Source organism: Pleurodeles waltl, chromosome 8 (genome assembly GCF_031143425.1).
Source record: "Pleurodeles waltl isolate 20211129_DDA chromosome 8, aPleWal1.hap1.20221129, whole genome shotgun sequence".
Lineage (NCBI taxonomy): Eukaryota > Metazoa > Chordata > Amphibia > Caudata > Salamandridae > Pleurodeles > Pleurodeles waltl.
In genome coordinates, this window is record NC_090447.1 from 307,919,433 (window position 1) to 307,940,248 (window position 20,816).

At 42.3% G+C, this 20,816-nt stretch overlaps 1 protein-coding gene across 1 annotated transcript in view; it reads right to left on the reverse strand.

Annotated features, from left to right (window-relative positions):
* Positions 1 to 233: 233 nt before the first annotated feature.
* Positions 234 to 20,816, reverse strand: part of VGLL3 (vestigial like family member 3) — a 57,396-nt gene continuing 36,813 nt past the window's right edge. The window contains exon 4 of the mRNA XM_069204146.1: positions 234 to 2,416. Coding sequence (XP_069060247.1) covers positions 2,373 to 2,416 — 44 coding nt within the window. The 3' untranslated portion in view covers positions 234 to 2,372. The remainder of the gene's footprint in view (positions 2,417 to 20,816) is intronic.

Below are 20,816 nucleotides of genomic sequence, written 5' to 3' on the forward strand. Positions count from 1 at the left end.
AACATGTAATTCTGTCATTTTCACAGGCGGGTAGTACTGCTTTGTTTAAATAACATTTTTTAACATGTCAGCTTTTCTACATGATTCCTGTTGCATGTAAATAATAGTTAAGTGCATGAGTAGTGCTCAGCCCGCCATAATTTTTCGGTGCTCCCTCCTAGCTGACATGCTGTTCTAGGGCATTCAAAATGTGAATTAATGATAAAAAGTAGTCAAAAGAAGCACTTAGAGGATAGTTTCAAAGTATATTTATTTCAATGGGCCTCTCAAACCATCAATATACCACAATTATAATAATGAGCCATGTTTTGAGATATACAATGCCAAAAATACACTTTGAATGTTCACTCGGTGCGCGTACAACCAATTTTGCAAATTCGTATATGGCTGCTCGGTTCACAAACACGCTACTGCTATTCCTCAGTTTTTAACTAACAATTTTCTCTATGTGAATTTGTATGGGACTAGCACATTGAACTAGAGAAAAAAGCACTACTTCTCTGAAGATCTGACAAGTGATATTGAAATTGCAGGCTATAGTGGAGCTCCAATGGCTCCCTATTATGAATCGAGTGTCCTTTAAGTCACATTGTTTGGCGTATAAATCTCTTCACGGGCTAGGACCAGACTACCTGAGTAAGAAATGTAGGTGGTACACACCAAGCAGAACCTTAATGTCATCGGCCTCCAGAACATTGTTAGTTTCCAAATGTAACAAGATCTTTTGGGGGCAGAAGTTTTGTGTGGTCCACTTGCACACTTTGAAACTAATTTCCTGGGCATCTGAAAAAGCAGCAGAATATGACCAGCTTCAGAAAACAAAACAAATCTTGTTTTTTTTCACTTTCCCACTAACTTTCTGTTGCTTCTAACCACTCAGATGCCAGATGCCAGGGCCAAACGATGCTAAACGATGGATTATTTCACAAAGTTATGTATAATTTTGCAAAATGTACCCAAAATTTTGCATAAATTGCACATCAGCAAATTACACAAATTTCGCACAACCCTTGTCAATTGTGCCACTTCCATGCAGTGCAAGAACGAAATATATCAACAGAGACAGTACAATAAGCTGTTCTTATGATTTATAATGTTAAGATTCAGATTACAAAGCAAACAAAACACTCAGATTGTCAAATGAAATAACCACGGATAGACAGATGACCTAAAATGTACGTCAATGTGTTGCATCTGACCTTTGCTCTCGCACCAAAGGACCAAATTGTACTACTCAAAAGCATTGGAATGATGCCACAACAATTAATTATACATAATATTTTCCCAGCACCACATCTTTCACACTAATACCGTTTCTTTCGACCAAAGTAAATCCCATGAATTTTTTAATGTAGTATAACAGTAGGTGATGGCTTTATGTATATCATGACACAATACCTCGATATTGGGGTTTTATTGATGCTTTAAAAAACAGCTTTGGCTTCAGTTTTTTGGTTCATCGTCATGTTTCTGGGAGTGAAATACATGGTCCACCCTTACATCTCCTCTGCATATTTTGCTGGCAATGCCTTTATGCTGCACAATGAAAAAATCCCTGAAATAAGTGTAGAGGTGCCAATACTTCCTTACAAAGATTCTGAGGGCCCTTCGATTTTCTTCAAAAGAAGAGATTATATAAAACATCCACAGGTTGTTTTATTGACAGAACACAATTATGCTGGCAGGCTTCGAAGTTTGGTTTTAGCTTAAAAAAGTATACAACCTTCAGTTCTAGGTAAAATAAAAATGAACATATTTTCACCCTTTAAAACCACTTACGCACTTGAGGTAACAATAAAAAATAAACAAATACAGACAACTTCATGTGACCGACAGCTAAAAAACAAGCACTTTTTTAATTGAAACATCCCTTTTTTTCATAGCCAGTGCTTGTCTGAGAGTAAGTTCTTTAAACAGAACTTTTGCATCCAACAAACTTTTTTTTTTGTGGAAAAAAAAGGTCCTTTTGAAAGAGCCTGCCACTGTTGAACTACACTGCCCGCATTTCTACAAAAAAGATACACACAGGGGTGGCAATACTTCATTGTAATTCCTTTTATGAAAGAAACAGAATGGAGGCCTTGGAGTGTTCCAAAAAGACATGGAGCTGGTCCATAAACAGCTTGCAAGCTGAGGTAAGTCAGAATGCACTGGTAAGGCAGGCTCAGGAGAGAAAAGGTACGTTCCCTTCCTTGTTCCACCGGCCACAAACGGCGTCTTGAAGAATTCCTACAATAGTTTCAAAGCCTGAATGATCCACCTCCGTGCTAGGGAACGGCTGTAATTGCAAGCTCAAGTCACGATGACTGCAACATCTCCTTCCTCGCCATATTGATTTCATGTTGGGCCATTTTGTAGAACATTTACGTACTTCAAAACCAAGGGGAATCCTTGCACTTGTCTTGCTGTTGTAAACCTGATAAAAAATTGGAAACTTTTTTTAGCAAAAAATTAAACGCGTACTACATACACAATTTCACAAGCTGCATCAAGACAAACACACCGTATTTGATGTGTTATTATTGTTTTCATTTCTACTCAATTGTAATTTCTACATATTTTCTGCCACTGCCCAGGACAGATAAAAACATATTAATAGTTTAGTCTCAAGTGTTGCTGTTGCACTTACATTATAGTTACAATGGAGATACGTGGAAAGATCAAACTTCAAACACATCTAATTGGTGGTAAACAGTTTTAATGTTTCCTTAAGTCACTAAGTTGTATTTTCCTTTTCCACAGTCAGTAAATTGATTAAACACCTTACAGCGCTAATGTAGATCTCTCTCTGAAAAGCACTATAGAAATGCAAACATTGGCAAAGCCAATAGGTCTCACCTATGTGAGATCGATTGGTGAGACCTATTGGCTTTCTCAATGTTCTAAAGACATACTGCCACATGGCTTAAAGGCAAGAAAGAAAAGTGCTATGATGTGGCCAGAGCTGACCACGACATACAGCTTTTCTTAAAGCCATATTGCACAGCAGCTTGCCATTCTATGCAATATGTTACAAAAAGAAGGGGTGGAAGCAACACGGGAGCGGGAGCAACAATAACTGACATTGGGAGGAGGGGGTACAGGGAAAACAAAATAAATGAGGGGGGAAGAGAGTACCAGACAGAGCCAGGTGGAGAGGGGGGGAAGTAGGAGTACCTCGATCACGTCAGTAGCAGCAAACAGACACTGCTTAAGTTGAGTCTATCTGTACTTAGTCTCTGCTCCACAGAAAGGAATGGATGTTATACTTGGCCGGTGCTAGCCAATTAGGAGGCTGCAAAGAAGAGTGACACTGGGCCAACAAATGGTAAGCAATGGTCAGGCTCAAAGCCCTTTTTTTTAAATACTAGTTTCTCACAAGTGAGAGGGCATACAGTGCATGTGCTCCTAACTAGACAAATATGTGAATAAAACTATGCAGGGCCTGACTGGCCATTAACTCTACTGGCTAATGCACTTCCTTGATCGTTCAGGGCATCTTCGTTGGAGGTGCTCACATTTTTGCTGGCATATCTAAAGGTGGGATGATGGCTTCCCATTTATATGCACACTGCAGAAGACTAGGACATCATGTGGACTGCCAGTTGGTCCCAAACCTCGTCTGATAAACCTCTCTGAGCTCAGCCAGTCCCTCATCTCATGTTGCCCTGGAAGATGGGCAAAATGTGAGCCATTAGGCTTCTCTCACTAGCATGGTAGGGACATGAGCAGACTCCTGGAAAGCAGTACACTCCTGCCAAAATAGAGACAGTTATCCACCCTAGCAGCCTCCTCAACAAGTAAAAAATCTTAATCTACAGTTTGATATTGCAGAGAGGGAAAATACTTTTCTTAGGTACTCAGCCCACATGGAAAAAATCCCCTCACAGTGACAGGAGACGTGGGCCCTTTTTCTACTAGCCCCATGAATCCCCAAAATTAATATTGGTCATAGAAGTACTAGTATTGCAGGATTTGTTTGTTTTTTTGCAAGCACAAGGCTGCCCTGCATTCTGACCTGCCAATTTGAATAACTTTTCCCCTCTCTTGACCAGTGAAAGGATTTCCCAACACAAATTTATTCAGGATTTCCATGGCAAAATTGGGGCTTGGTAGAACCACTGCGTTTGTGTGGTCAGTTTTTATTTTATAACACATTTTATTTATTTCTATGCCAGACATAACAGTGGTTGCAACAGCTAAATAGGAAAATGCTTGTCGTCCAACATGCTCACCACAGCATAAGATCAACATTCTCCAGATGGACCCCTGTGCTGTGGTCAGTTTTGACAAGATATAATCTCGATTCAGATATATCCTTGTCCTTAAAACAGAATATGGATTATTGGCCCATAGGAATGAGGATATGTTTATCATTAACATAGGAAAGGACTTTAATTGGTAAGCAAAATATTCGGCCCTAGGCATCAATGCAGCACATGCCCAATTGGTAATCCAGTTCATTGTGTGCTATGTGCATAATGCAAGGCACCTGTAAAAGAGGTTTGTTTCTCTTGTCTTTGGCAATGACTCACCCAAAATGTACTGCGGTGCACAGTTTTTTTTTTTTTAAAGACGCTCTTTTCAAAACGATTAGGTAACTTTGTGCATTTGCAAATCCCTGCAATTATGTGGTTTAATCTTCAAAATGCCGCAATAAAACTCACTCTGCCAAAGCTCTAGCCAGAAATGTTTCCATTATTTGCATTGTGTTAATTTCGGATAGATTTTGAGTTTTTTCTCTTATGTTGTGGGACAGAGACAACATCGTGTGGAACAAAGAGATGCGCAATAGTACCACTACTATGTATACCTGCATAATAATCTGTAGTTCTGCCTTATTTATGTTTAAAAGTTAAGTGGAGTATTCGTGAGAACTGCGAAGGCGTGGGTGTCAGTTGCACTTCTACTAATCTTCCCAGGTTTTAAGTTGCATGTGTTGAGACTGACAGGGTACGCGTGCAAGCCTCACTAGTGCGCAGTGTTTCACTATGTCCTTCTGGCTGACCCTTGCTTTTCTGTGGAACAAACACGCAGCTTCCAGTTCATTCCTTAGTTATTGCAAGAACAGCTGTTAAGAACAACACGATGATGTGTTTCCTCGGGACTGTCAAAATATTTTAGAAAACAATGGGGATCGCAGTGGTAACTGCGGACACAATTACAAGTGTAAGAAAGTGAGACAGAGAAGGGAGAGAGACGCAGGCGCTTCCAACTGGCTCAGTGAGCTAAAACATCTGTTGCAGATGCCAGCTCCCTGATACAACTCAACAGCCAGGCCCTGAGCTCTCACAGTCCTTGCTATGACATTTCACGACACTCGAAATCCTTAATGAAAGGGGGACCCTCAACTGTTCTGTTCAGTCAATCAGCTCTGCAATTCCAAACTCAATAGGCAAGCAGAGAGGTCAAAACGGAAATGTCAACCTGACAACTTAGAGGCGCAGACAAGAGAGGGGTCTCTTGACCAGGGTGAAGGAGGGAATGATTGTATGATAAACAGGGGGTGATTTGCTCCCAGAATATCGTGTTATCTATAGGGACACGGAGTTCACTTCGGAAAAATGTGCCTTAAATATTCGCACTCCCCTAAAACAAACACATTTTGTTAAGATAATGTTGATGTGACCAGCAGAATGTGCAAGTAACAGTTCTTCTCAGAGCTCAATTTATTGAAAAACACAAGTGCAGGTGCCTAAAATCTTTCATAGGCGGTCGCAGTCCAATTCCACCATTGGCACCATGTAAAGCAAAGTGAGGGAGTAAACTTTATTCAAAGTAGATTCATGCGGGATTCCCCCCCTCAGAAAATATGAAAAAATAGTTGAATTTGTGCATAGGGAAAATTTGAAATCCTAGAACTTTACAATTATAAAAAATAAATGTATTCTGCACTTATCACAGTAGATAGAATTATTTTAGCCCCCCGCCCCCCCACCACCCTCCAGGGCATGGGTGTCATAACTGGGGCCAAAGTGATGTAACAGACCAGTAACAGGTCAAGTCGGCAGGCAGGCCATCAGCTATGCAACAAGGAAAGGTGGGTAATTGCCTGGGCCTCTCTCAGCTCTGTCTCTGAGGGCTCCCTCTGCTCTGGTGTCAGTCTGCCAAGGTCAATTACGGGTCAGCCCAGAATCTGTTTGTTCCCTTGCCTGCTTTGAAGAAACAGCCTGTTTACATTTGCTGCCTACTATGCAGCAGGTTACCGCGGTATACAAGCTACCATGAGGTCACATGACATCGCAGCTCAGTGCCACCCACACAAAGAAATGCATGGGCAAAATGCAAACATGGCTGCAAGAAACACCGACAGGCATTTGACCTTGGGCTGCCCAGTATGTTTTCCATTGAGATGAGTGGACTTAGGTGCGATTCCATACTAATTGTGCCCTCCAAAGGGATAAAATAGGTCCCAAAAAGAACGGCACCCAAAAACACAAATTCCTATTTGGCCATAACTACTAATTTGCACCTGAATCAAATTCTGAGTTCTGTGAGACCATCTCAATCATGAGTTTCTTTCCCCACGTACATGTCTCTAGGAAAAATGTGGTTCAGAATATAAGAAAAACATGCAGCAATGAGGGTGTAATTCACCATTCCTGAGTGAAAAACTCAAAATGACATAGTAATTCATCCTGCTGTACTTCAGAATTTTTATTTTTAAATCGGCAGGTTTGTTGACAATGGACGATTTTAAAAAATAAGTTTCCTTAAAGAGTAATTATTCTTCCACTCTAAAAATAAAAGCGTTTTTGAGACTTCGGGAAAAAAGAAGCTGTTTCCAATTTGTACTTGGCCACATTTGTGTGTTTCCAGCTAGGGCTTTCTGCGGGGACAGTGGAATGGACATGTTTGTTTCCCTAAGTAGTATGCTTACTTGTATATTTTACAGCATGGATGATTGGTACAAGAAAACTCAAACAAATGTTTAGTAAGTTAAAAAGGTAAGTAGATGTAGGTGTAAGGCCCTTCGTGTGAATGTATCAATGTTCAGTCGATATTTATGGAAATTAATTTGAGCACCTTACATCTTGAAGAGGCTCATTGCTCATGGACGAGTATTAAATAAACGTGCCTATTAACATTTAATAGCACATATTTTGTCAACACAGACCCTGAGTGAAAAATGACCAATGACTACTTATAATGAGTGGTAAAGAATGAGTCTGACATGGCCGTTAAGGCTTCTTCTTGAGGTGCAGGAAGGACTTTGAAAGTTGTTGATGACGACTGGCAAGACATATTCATCAACATTTAGAATGTAGGCTACCTTTGGGATGGCTAAAAAGTAACTTCACTGTCTTATTGTTATTTGAGATATGGATAACAGCAAGCACCATACAATCAAATGCAGATGTCGGGGTCAGGCCATAAAAAAGCCTAGTGCTGACAGCTACACATGGTCGATTGTAGGTAACAAGAAAGCAGGCTGAGTTAAAGTGCTTCGTACAGCATGGGCACAGTCTACAATATGTGAAGTATCCTATGAAAGGAGAAGAGCCAATCAGGTGAAATAAAGCAACTGATCACCCTTCAGAAACTACCAATTTAGGCTTTCACTCAAGTTGTTGTGGCCACTGCAGGACGTTTGTGATACCAGCTGGGAAGCCACCACTTAAGAAAGCCCCCCACTTGTACACTTGGGGCCTGAGGTGACAGAGGCCAAGGTTCTATTAAAAGTTGAATTATGCTAGCACAATGAAAGAATGAAGCTGACAAGATCTGGCAATAGGCCCAATAAACCACTCAGTGAGGGGGAGGGGCTTGTTAGAAATGCCCATCAGAATCCAACTGACACCACTTTTTCAAAAGTCATGTACTGAGTCACACCATTTGTTTGGAGATGCGGTTTGTACACAGAGGTGAGGGAGTTGCATTTCTAGTCCATAAAGATTAACCAATTGTTTGGCGTCAATCGAGTCTCCCATTAACTTGAGTAAAGGCAGGAAAGTTTTCTAACTAATAACAACAAAGGCTACATTTTGCTGACTTGAGGGGCCAGGGAAAGGGTGGGTTTGAGGAGAGGAAAATTTCATGGAAAATGTGCATCAAGGTGGCAGTATTTTTCATTCGGAACATGTGACATGCATGGTGTCAGTTTTAAAAAACGTTCTCAACTTTTTTAAAGTGCCTATCTTCAATAATATCTTATTACAATACTTTGATTTTCTACTTAAATACCGTTTATTACTTCATAAAGGCAACTGATTGGTTGTGTTGGAATCTGTAAACATCAGATTTTTACAAGTTTAACAATAGTTAGAATTGTTTGCTACAGTGTTATAAACACGAACTATTTCATCTTCTAAAAAGTTGGGATTGTATATTTAAAAAGTTAGGCAAGTCATTTATAAGCTTGAAAATGCCGACAAAGCTATGAATGTTTTCTAAACGTTTCAAAAATGCTGTCATAAGTTTCTAAAATCGTTGTTAAAATTACGATAGGATAGGATTTAAAAAATAATTCTAAAACTGTTTAATAAAACGTTTACTGCAATGTTCTAAACTTGGAAAGAAAAGGGGAATTGTACAATAAAGAAAATCGGAATACAGTTTAATGACAAAAAGTGTGTATAATTGTTAAAACGAAATGAAATATATTCATACCATTTTAACAATCCTCGGTTTTCAAAGGTACAGAATGTAGGTAAGATGGTTTTACCAAAACCACTCAGCTTTGTACATCTCCTATTTAACGTTTATAATGTATTGCTATAAGAGAACATTTGTATAGTAATAATTAATTCCCCTGTGTGGTGCTGGACTTTATCTACTTTTTCAGATGTGGTTCCTGCCTTATGTGTAGGAAACTTATTTTGTTTAAGAGATTTGCTAAAGGACAGATATTTAGAATTTGACCCTACATCTGGGAATGAGAACCACTGGTAAGCAGCCAGTATCCTGAGCCTGGTCTCTCGATACATAAAAAAGAGTTTCTACCCTAGTGCAAGCAAAGTTTAACGCCTAGCTTAATCTAAGATTTAGTACATAATCTAATAACCATGTCTAACATTATCTGAGACGTTTTCCAGCAGCATGGTAATAATGTTTTCTTCACCTCTACTAAACTCCAGTATCATGTGCAACCCTCCTACAGATGATTAGGATCTGTAGCATGTGTGAACTAGACATGTGTTGGATGTGACACTGAGATGAGATGGTTAGGCGGCCATCTATGAAGAATTTAAAATATCTGAGCAATGGATGGGCAAACAATTGTGCAAGAGTCCTTAATCTCTCTAGACTTTTACTGCTCCTCTTTCTGCAGCGGGATAATACTCTAGAGTCGGCCCAGATTTCTTGTTGTAAGATGAAACCCTTCCCTTAATGATATATATTTTTCCAGTCATTCCACACTCTCTCCCAGCAGCACATGGAGTCTTAGAAAGTGTCACAACAAGCTGATATCTGACTATAGTCACTTCCAAGTGTGTATAGTCTTAGAGAGGTGAGTTTATGTTATTGTCTGATGAGACACCACATGTAGTGGACAAGGTTGTCGTTCAATTTAGGAAAATGACTGTTGGTAATAGAACAAATATTATCATTGCATTGAAGATAGATCAGTGAAGGGAAGAGCTGCAACCACCATTGAAGGGACAGTCAATCTGATTTCTTCCATAATCAAACATGTTTAAGAAGTTACAGTAAGGAACACTAGCAGATATTTCCTTGCTACACTAAAGTGTCTCGCTCTAGTTTCCATGAAAAGTCAGAAACAACACAATTGCTTGTATCCAATGAACAAGCTAGAAACTTGAAGTACCTCAACTCTAGTGGATCAAGAAAGAACAACGTGTTGGCTTGCTACACACCTTCTAGTCATGCTGCTGCCATTAAACTTTTTCCACAAAAAGACAAGGGTTGTACAAGTACACCCTGTAGTAGATTGTTTGCTGCAAACTGGTAATGTGTCCTCTTGACCACTCAGGGCCTGATTTAAAGTTTGGCAAATAGGGTCATTCCGTCACAAATATGATGGATATCCCATCCGCCATACTCTAAATCAGGACCTTAGTACTAGAACTGGGTATGCTGTTATCTTGCAAGTTAACTTTCAAACTGTTTCAAGAGTGGATAGATCTTTGCAATCTTCATTTTTCTAACTACATAAAAGCACATTAAAATCCTGGTTTTAACATGAAAACCATTCGGAAAACGTAGCGACCACCAGATAGTAATTATGGTAGTTGTGAGCATTGTGGGAAATTCGAGAGAGAGAAACTGTGCAACTCCGAACACCCCAATGGGAACCCACCCATGCCAACAGAAAAGTGCATTTGTGGACTACACTGCAGGTGACACAATTGAGCCTTACCAATCTATTTTACAGAAAAAGGCCTGTAATGAACATCTGCGAATTGAGCAATCTATGTGGTTTTTCCTTTGTAAAGTAACTCTGCTATTGTTGTGTGACTCACTTTTTCCACATTTGCAGAATCTTGCTATTCTATGAAACTCCAGTTCTGCATCTAATTATTACCACAGTAATGGTCAGCTGTTCTGGGGAAATGGGAAATGAGCATGCTGGGGTTCTAGTTGGATGAAAGAGCGGGCCTGCACGCAAACTGCTTTTTCCATTGGAAGAGTTTGGAGCAGATGGAAATAGTGTGATGCAGGCTGCAAATATGTGATCCCTTTCACTCTATAAGCTACAGAATTCCCTTTGAGACAGTCGGTATGCAATGGAAGCGAATTTTCTTATTCATAGGTTGACATTTACTATCTTTCATTTACTCATCCACATAGGCCTGAAAGATTTTTTCAGATTTATTTTACTATTGCAAATGCAGAATCGCATTTACAAAGTCTTCTGATTCTTCAATAATGTGAATTGTAAGTTTGTCCATCACATTACAAATTTCAAATTTCATAATGTGGTTCAATAAAGACATTTTTTGTATTTTTGTTCAAGAGGAACTTTATTTTTGTCATTGGTGCATTGTTTATGAAGATTATTTTTTTGCAGAAATGGATATTGAGTTGTAATTTACAAGTTTAAGTTTTGGATTCGAAATCTGCTGCTTTCGGCTAAACATTTACATGAATGCTATGTCTACCTAGGTACTGCCACATACCAAATACAATGCAGGGTATATTATTTATCTGCCCAGTACTAGACAAAAAAGTGTCATGAAAAAATCGGCTTTAGTGAGTTTCGTGGCTGGTAGCACTTGAAATAATGGTTGGATGTAACTGTAACAACAATGGTTCGGGTCCCCTGCACTGCCCATGCCAAGTGCATGAGCAGTGCAGGGGCCCCCAGGGGCCCGTGACTCCCCTTCCCGCCAGCCTTTCCATGGCGGTCTCTACCGCCATGGACAGTCTGGCGGGAAGGGGAGTCGTAATCCCCTGGGCAGCGCTGCAAGCAGCGCCGCCCTGGCGGATTGAAACCGCTGGGACAACGATGGCGGGAAACCGCCGGTCCCGGCGGTGCGACCGCGGCGCTACCACCACGGTTGTAATACGGCAGATTATACTGCCAGCCTGTTGGCGGTACAATCGCCAAAACAGCCCTGGCGGTCTTTGACCGCCAGGGTTGTAATGAGGCCCATAGTTTCACTTATTAAGGAAATTAACACTTTGGTTTACAAAACCCTCCCTTCTACCTACAAACACCTTTTAACCCATGGTATTGAACTGATAAAATGTAATTTTCTGAACCACTGACAGAAATATGCCATACATTAAACCGCATATTTGGGCTGTTGAATATTCTGCCAACTTAGTGCTATCAGCTAAGACGTTAAATGCTAAAGTGGGTCCTAGGGTCAGACTGGCCTTTAGGGCAATCGGGATGTGTCAGAAGGATAGTCTAAATGTCAGCATGTGGGATGTTTCTTTCTGGTTGTTGGCCTGTTTTTTCCTGTTTAGTGGGGCAGTTTTCACTGATGATTTCCCTGCTATTACCTCAAATATTGCCTGCAGCAAGCACAAATGCATTCAATCTCCCATACCTTTCAGAACACCTGTACAGTGAGTATTGCAAAGGCCGCCCCCAAAGGGGGCATAAAGGGCCGGCACCATAACGTCTGCCTTGGACCTGAAAGGACCGGTTAGACCAGTTTTGGGGGCCAGTCGTGCCCCCATCAGGAGACACCTGCCCCACAGGTAACTGGGGGGGAGGCGCAAAGCAAAAAGTGCCAATGGGTGTGTTGGAGTGATTTGAACCCCCCCTAATGAGGTCGTGGGGGGACACCCACAGATGTTGGGGGGTGTCTAGTGTGGGTTGTTGAAATGCGCACTATCCCCTCCAACGGGGACAGCATGCAAACAAGGACTGAAAAGAAACCCACCCTCCCACCCCGTTAATAAAGCATCTAGTTGCGATGCAGGACAGACAAGGGGCAAGCGGTTATTGAGACACAGTAATTAAAGGAGGTTTTACTAATGTTGATGGTAAGCACACCTAGTAAGATGGTGTGCTATTGAAAGGCCACTCACCTGGGGATGCCTTACGGCAGGGTGAAAAGGGGCCAGCAAAGGGGAGTAAGCAGAACATGGCTCAGAGACACGCAAGGTAGCGAGTTGAGCCTAATCCAAAAAACAAGAGGCTACCCCCTCGGAAAAGCATGGTAAAACGTACATTATGGAGTGAGCCCCCTCCAAGACAAAATGTGGGATTGCCTACAGGAAAGTGTGTCAAAGAGACATGACAAGCAGAGGCCACGGCTCAAAGGCCGATCAATCAAAGGCCGATCAATCACTATTACTCGTAGTTTATGACCTGAACGAATTTTTGATTTATGATACCAGCAATAGCTTGTGATGATGTGTCAAAAAAGATTGTTTTTATGATTCAGTGATTTGATTGGGGGATATGTTACAGAAATCGATGCCTCACCATAATAATGATTAATAATTTATTAATAAATAAAAGTGGTCAAGTTATATTCCGCAAAAAGAATTGTGGAGTATTGGTTGCTTTTAAGAGTGGTAACTGGGAATCATGGGCTCAGAAAGAAGGTACTGGGGTGAGACACGTGCGGGAGTTAGGTACAAGTTGAAAACTGCCCCAATTTGGAAATGTGGGGCGCTTTTTTAGCTCCCTCATTTGATAGTGGTGAATGTTTTGATTTTGGTGCCGGGTCCTATTTCCTGTCCCAGTCCGATCCTGCTGGGCCCACGCAGGACAAGCATACTGTATTTATCTACACTGACGACTTAACTGCTGAGAGACCTAAATGACAAATTTGCAAATCATTAATGGCTTGCCAGCAGAACATGGCTGCATACAAAGAAAGGTTCACGAAGCACATTCATTTCTTCATACAATGTTTCATGTAAAGAAATAAATTGGAACAATACACAACTTCAATGCAAATATGTCCATGTGATATCCAGAAATATACATGCAATTGTTGATTGCTTCGTCCGTTTTATTTTCTGGTCACATGATTAGCCTGGAAATAGCCATGTTTATGAAGAAGGTGTACGTATGTAGAGGACACCACAAAATGAATAGTCGAATGGAGCTTCAATAATAATGTTATTAATACCCACATCAATGTTTTCCTTTTATTGCTAAAGGGAAATGAAACGGCGAGTTAGCTCTGCTGGGGCTAATACCAGCATGCCACATTTCCTTCTGTGTTTTATGTACGTTTTAAGACTTGCTGTTATATGAGGTAGAGATCCAATGCACAACAAGAAGAAAAATCTATGATATTTGATATCGTCAAATCTATCATAGAATCTCATCATACTTGATTTATATTTATGTTACTTCTGTTGAATCTGGAAAGTGTAAAAATACTACAATATTGAGACCTGTAGTTATTTTTAACTCCACTTATTTCTCATGCTTCCTGGTCGCCCTGCAGCATGCATCACAGCAGATGGCTCCGTGCTGTTTTCAACCTCTCAACTTTTGGCATCTGCCCTGGACTTGTTCTTTTTTGACATTTGGTACTGCTTTTTTCTACCTTTTAGGAATCCCACTTTCACCCCAGTCAAATTACCTTTACATGGGTGGAAAGGCTCATTCCGTGGTAAGTTTCATTTCTCCCTTTAAACTGCCTCCTTTGGTGGTATTATGTAATTATTTGGGTCCTCCAATCACCTTTAAATGGATGATGCTTGCACATTTTTCTCATTTAAAACCTTCAACCCCCACCACCAAATGTGTATCTTTAACAGCCGCCTGTCACCGGATCTCTCTTTAGTCCACTATGCAAATTCTCTAAAAACAGAAATCTTCTTTCCCAACTACTCTGTTCCCATCTCCATCCCAGAAATCTCGTCCTGCTCAAACGTGCTTCTTGAGTCATTCTTATCCAGCATAATGAACACCATGTGCCGGGTGTTAATAGTATGAAAATATCTGTCCTTTCTCTACCTCCACAATATTAAAGCCTCAATCAATGTAATAGTGATGTTTACATTAATCACTGCACAGACTTTTAGCTGGCCTTCAACTATGCCCCCATTAAACAATGTTATAAATGTTGCCCTCCCCACGATATTTAACTCCAACAGGCACAGTCCTCTTCTTACTGTTAACAGTTTGGCTGAATGTCTATCAAAATGTTTTGCTCTCTATATCTGGCCCTAGGCTTTAAGAAAGTCATGGGAACATTTCCCAAATACCTCTTCCACACACTCAACTGATATGTCTTTATATAAAGCCAATCTACCCATACTTGCTGTCCCCAGGCATCCAAGAGCTACTTCCAAATTCAGGCCCTTCGAAATGCTGGAATCCTTCATCTGAACCCCTGTTACAGCTAACCTGCAAGCTAGTTCTTTGCTAGTTTTGATTCAACGGTAACTGGCCTTGGAGATGGAGCGAATCTTTACTCCTTGTTCGAGCTACTTTAAATATTGGGCCTAAACTGAACACTTCTGCTATTCTCTCTTTAGCAGCAAAATTCGAAATCTCGTCTCCTAATTTGCAGTATAATGCAACCAAAAACTGAAAATAAGTTTGGTTTCCAAAGCAGGTGTAACTCTCACATTTATATCTAATCACTGCTTTTCCACCCACAAGAATGACAAGTACTAAATGATAACCAAAATCAACTGCTTGAGATGTTGTGTTATAGCCTAAGGAACTCACTAGAAGAGTCCTGGTTAATTCTAGTTCTCGCTTTGCAGCAACTACTATATACCCCACACTTTTTCGCAAGTCAAGTTTGCCGAAAGTTTCTAGGGAATAAATGCTCATTAAATATTTAGACATGCAGGATTTGATGAAAAAGCATGAATTCGGTATGTCATTACAAATGATAGTGTTGATACTCGAATTAAAAGTAATTATCAAACCCAGTAAATTTTGAACCCAGGCTATCGAATTTCACCTGATGAGCTATTTAACACAACTTACTGCGGTCACTGGAAATGAAGGCCTGCGTGCTAAACCAGCATTGATCTAACAGTCAAATTGATAAGTATTTTACCACTAAAATAAATAAATCATGAAACTTGTTTTTTTGTACTTCGTACTTCAGTTTTGCCACCTCAAAGGGATGGGAACTTCATATTAAAAGTATCGAATGTAATGAACTCCATTTATGAATTTAAAAAGGATGACAGACTTAAGTGGTCTTGCTGGGAATTGAACTTGCGATCTGCAGGGGACCTCAGTAGTCTGCACCAAGCAATTATCTTGTCACTAAACTATTTATTACGAAGGTATGTATGATATAACATTTAGCCTTTACTATACATTGGAAGAGTATAGAATAGTGGATCCTAAAATGAAGATGTGGTGTAATTGGCAAAGCTGCTGACTTTGGAACTGGGGAAACAGGTTTGAGTTTTGCCGTCGGCTCAACATCATGTGGTTCTGGGCAATTCCATTAATCTCCCCGTGCCTGAAAAAAATGAATGAATTCTTGTGTGATGTAACTGGTGCTCATGTAAAGCACCCCAATACTTTCGGGTCCAGTTTTCACTATCTAAAGAAAACACACACTTAGGAAAAAGATACTGCATGATGAGCTTTCTTGTGTTTGGCAAATCTATCACACCATCTTACTTGGCCCAATAAATACTTCATCGTCAAACCCAGCCTCAAATGTTGTCACCTGCTAGCTTTACCAGTAGTGACAAGAAAAGATCATTACATATGTCTGTAAACAAAACCATCCTGTATAAGTCAAGCCTATTTAATGCAGTTTGCAAACATGGAATTTGAAGTGGAACCCCAGAAGAATGGCGGGAATTCTAACAGTGCAGCAAAGGTGAAGGGGCCTCCAGTACTCCTAGATTGTAGATTTGATTTACAACCCTTCACATACACCGCTTTCCTTGTTCATAGGCATGCACTGCATGTGGCATACAAAGACCAAGAAGATGTAGCTGAGGGCCAATCAATTTTCTTGACCTTAGTCAGTAAGAAAATTTGGTAGTCTAGATGCGATTAAGCAACTGTGGCCTATTGTCATCTGCTGTTGGGGAATAGATAATTTATTAAGCCTCGACCACAACTACCTTTTTAACTGAGACAAAGTTTTAACCGAGTATTGTCACAGACATCATAATGTGCACATATAATCTAGAATCCAACTATATTACATGTGTTATATCACATTAAAATAGTATTGCATATGCATCATTTACAATAATGGTTTTACCATGAAATGCCTTTGCCTTGAAGGTAAATATTGGTGCCTTTATCAAGAATTCCTTTAACATGATGGGTGGGATGTGATAGCGGTTGGTAATGATAGTTTTAGGGTTTAGGAGTGGGTAGCGATAAAGGGTGGTAAGGGTAATTTCAGGGTTTATGGGTGGGTAGTAATAAAGCATGGCAAGAGTAGGTTTAGGGATGGGTATTTGTAAAAGAAGGTAACAGTAATTTTGGGGTTTATGGTTAGGTAGTGGTCAAGAGTGGTAAGGGTTAATATAGGACTTAGGGGTGGGGTAAGGGCAATTTTAGAGTTTAGGGGTAGGTGGTAGTAAAGAAAGTTTAGAATTAAATTTAACAAGCATTGGTAAACGCAATAGGTCTCACTTATACTCGAGCTATTGACTTTGTCAATGTGTTTTGCCATGTTGTTCACCAGTGTGGGTGCTCCTGAGCATGGCTAAAAGCAAATGGTGTGGAGTGTCAGAGTGGAGTGGGGGTGTCATAGAGTGGATTTGTTGGAGTGTCATAGAGCGGAGGAGTAGAGTGTTGTAGAGTTGAGTAGAGGGGAATAGTGGCAGAGAGTGTTGTAGAGTGGATTGGGGAGGAATAGGGTGGAGTGTATTGGAGTGGAATGAGGTAATGGGATGGACTGGATTGGAGTAGAGTGAGGTGGATTGGAGTGGGGAGGATTGGATAGGGCTGGGTGGTTTGGGTTGGAGTAGTGTGGATGGGGTTGTGTGGGTTGGACTCAAGTGGGGTGGATTACATTGGAGTGGGGTGTGGTGGAATGGATTACATTGGACTGGAGTGGGGTGGATTGGATTCACTGGAGTGGAGAGGGGTGGATTGGTGTAGGGTGGGGTGGGGTGGATTGGATTGGTGTGGATTAATTGGGGAGGGATGGACTGGATTAGATTGGAGTAGATTTAGGTGATTTGGAGTGGGGTGGATTGGACTGAGTGGGGTGGATTGGATTGGAGTGGATTGGAGTAGGTTGAGCTGGATGAATTGGATTGGTGTGGGGTGGACAGAACATGGATGGGGTGGGTGGATTGCATTGGGATAGAGTGGGGTGGACTGGAGTAGAGGGAGGTGGATTGGAGTGTGTGAGGTGGGGCTTCAGATGGAGTGGGCTAGATTGGATTAGAGTGGGGTGGTTCGAGTTGGGGGATTAGATTGGGGTGTGGTGTGTTGGATTGGAGTGAATTGGAGCTGGGTGGTTTTGAATGGGATTGATGTATTGGATTCAATTGGGGTGGAGTGGACTGAATGGGATAGGGTGAGGTGGATTGGGATGTAATGCAATGTAGGCAGGTGGTTTGGAGAGGATTGGATTGGCTTGGGCTGGATTGGATTGAAGTGGGGTGAATTGGAGTGGAGAGGCTGGATTGGATTGGAGATAAGTGGGCTGAACTGGGGTGGGGTGGATTGGATTGGGGTAGAGTGGGGTGGGTTGGAGTAGAGTGGGTTGGAGTGGATTGAAATGGGGTGGATCTGGGGAAGGTTAGACTGGAGGAGGTGGATTGGATTGGGATGGCATGGCATGGCATGGCGTGGGGTAATTGGGGTGGCATGGAGTGAATTGGAGTGGGGTGGAGTAGGGTCAGTAACAGTGGGGTGGATCAGATTGGAGAGGAGTGGATTGTAGTGAGACGGATTGGATTGAGTGGGGTGGATTGGATTGAGAGGGGTGGATTTGGGGAAGGTTGGAATGGAGGAGGTGGATTGGATTGGGATAGCATGGCGTGGGGTGATTGGGATGGCATGGGGTGAATTGGAATGGGTTGGAATAGGGTCAATTGAATTGGGGTGGATCAGATTGAGTAGGGTGGGGAGAAGGGGATTGGTGAGAAATGGAGTGGATTGAGAGGGGCGGATTGGATTCAAAGGGGTGGATTGGATTGAGCAGGGTTGATTAGGGTGGGGTGGATTGGATTGAGTGTGGTGGATTGGATTGGGGGTATTGATAGGAGTGTGGTGGACTGGATTGGGGAGGGCGGATTGTACTGGGGTAGATTGGATTAGTATGGCATGGATTCATTGGAGAGGGATGGACTGGATTGTACTGGAGTAGATTTAGGAGGTTTAGAGTGGGGTGGATTGGACTGAGTGGGTAGACTGGATTGGAGTGGGGTGAGCTGGATGGATTGGGTTGGAGTAGAGTGGACTAAAATGGGATAGGGTGGGTGGATTGGGTTGGGATGCAGTGGGGTGGGGTGGACTGGACTAGAGTGAGGTGGATTGGGGTGGGGGTTGGGATGGAGTGAGGAGGATTGGAGTGGGGTGGATTGCAGTGGGGTAGGGTGGATTGGAATGGGGTGTGGTGTGTTGGATTTGAGGGGATTGGAACTGGGTAGATTGGAGTGGGGTAGATGTATATTATTTGAGTGGAGTGGAGTGGACTGAACTGACATGGCATGAGGTGGGTTGGATTGGGATGCAATGGAATGTAGTCATGTGGATTGGATTGGAGTCCAGTGGGGTGAACTGGGGTGGGGTGGATTGAATTGTGGTAGAGTGGGGTGGATTGGAGTGGGGTGGAGTGGATTGAAATGAGGTGTATTTGGAGAAGGGTGGACTGGAGGAGGTGGATTGGATTGGGGTGGGGTGATTGGGGTGGCATGGGGTGAATTGGATTAGGGTGAAGTGGGGTGGAGTGGAGTAGATTGGAGTGAGAGGGAGTGGTTTGAGGGGGTGGATTGGACTGAGGTGGGTGGATTCAATTGAGTGTCATGGATTGGATTGGGGTGTGTTGGATAGAGGTGTGGTGGATTGGTTTGGGGTTGCGTGGATTGGAGTGGAGTGGATTGGGTTAGTGTTGGGTGGATTATTTGTAGAGGGTTGGACTGCATTGAATTGGGATACATTTAGGTGGTTTGGAGTGGGGTGGATTGGATTGGATTGGAGTGGGTGAGCTGGATGGATTGGATTAGAGCAGGGTGGACTGAACTGGGATGGGGTGGGTGGATTGGATTGGGATAGAGTGGGGTGGACTGGAGTAGATTCAGGTGGATTGGAGTGAGTGGGGTGGATTGGCGTGGGGGTTGAGATGGAGTGGGGTGGAATGGATTGGATTGGAGGAGGGTGAATTGCAGTGGGATAGGGTGGATTGGATTGGGGTGGATTGGAGCTGGGTGGATTGGAGTGGAAGTATTGGATTTGAGTGGAGTGGAGTGGACTGAACTGGGATGGGGTGAGGTGGATTGGATTGGTATGCAGTGGAATGTAGTTAATGGATTGAAGTGAATTGAATTGGCTTGGGTTGGATCGGATTGGAGTGGGGTGAATTGGAGTGGAGAGGCTGGATAGATTGGAGTGTGGTGGGCTGAACTGGGAAGGAGTAGGGTGGATTCATTTGGAGTAAATTGGGGTGAATTGTAGTAGAGTGGGGTGAATTGGAGTGGGGTAGATTGGAGTGGGGTGGAGTGGATTGAAATGGGGTGGATTTGGAGAAGAGTGGACTGGAGGAGGTGGAGTGGATTTGGGGAGAAGGGTCATTGGGATGGCATGAGATTAATTGGAGTGGGGTGGGTTGGATTGGGGTGGGGTGGGGTGGCATGGAGAAGAGTGGATTAGAGTGAGATAGATTGGATTGAGTGGGTGGATTGGGTTGAGAGGGGTGGATTGGATTGAGTGGGGTGGATTAGAGTGGGGTGGATTGGATTGAGTGTGGTGGATTGGATTGGGGTGGGGTGGAATGGAGTGAATTGTGGGGGATTTGATTGTGGTAGATTGGATTGGAGTAGGGTGGATTGGATTGGGGTGGGGTGGAATAATTGGAGAGAGGTGGACTGGATTGGAGTGGGGTAGATTAAGTTGGTTTGGGGTGGAGTGAAATGGAATGGAGTAGGGTGGATTATTGTGGAATGGATTGGACTAGTGTGGGGTGGATTAAAGTGCATTGTATCAGAGTGTGATGGATTGAGGTGGTGTGGGTGGATTGAGTGAAGTGGATTGGGTAGCAATGAACTTGATTGGAGTGTGTTGGATTGGATGGATTGGTTGGATTGGATTGCAGTGGGGTGGGTTGTATTGGAGTAGGGTGGGTTGAACTGAAGTGGGGTGGGATGGATTGGAGTGGGTTGGATTGGAGTGCAGTAGATCAGAATGGAGTGGGTGGATTGTGGTGGACAGGAGTGAGGTCAATTGGGATTGCGTATGGTGAATTTGAATGGGGTGAACTGGAGTGAGTAGATTGTTTTGGATTGGAGCGAGATGTTTGGGATTGAATTGAATTGGGATACATTTAGGTGGTTTGGAG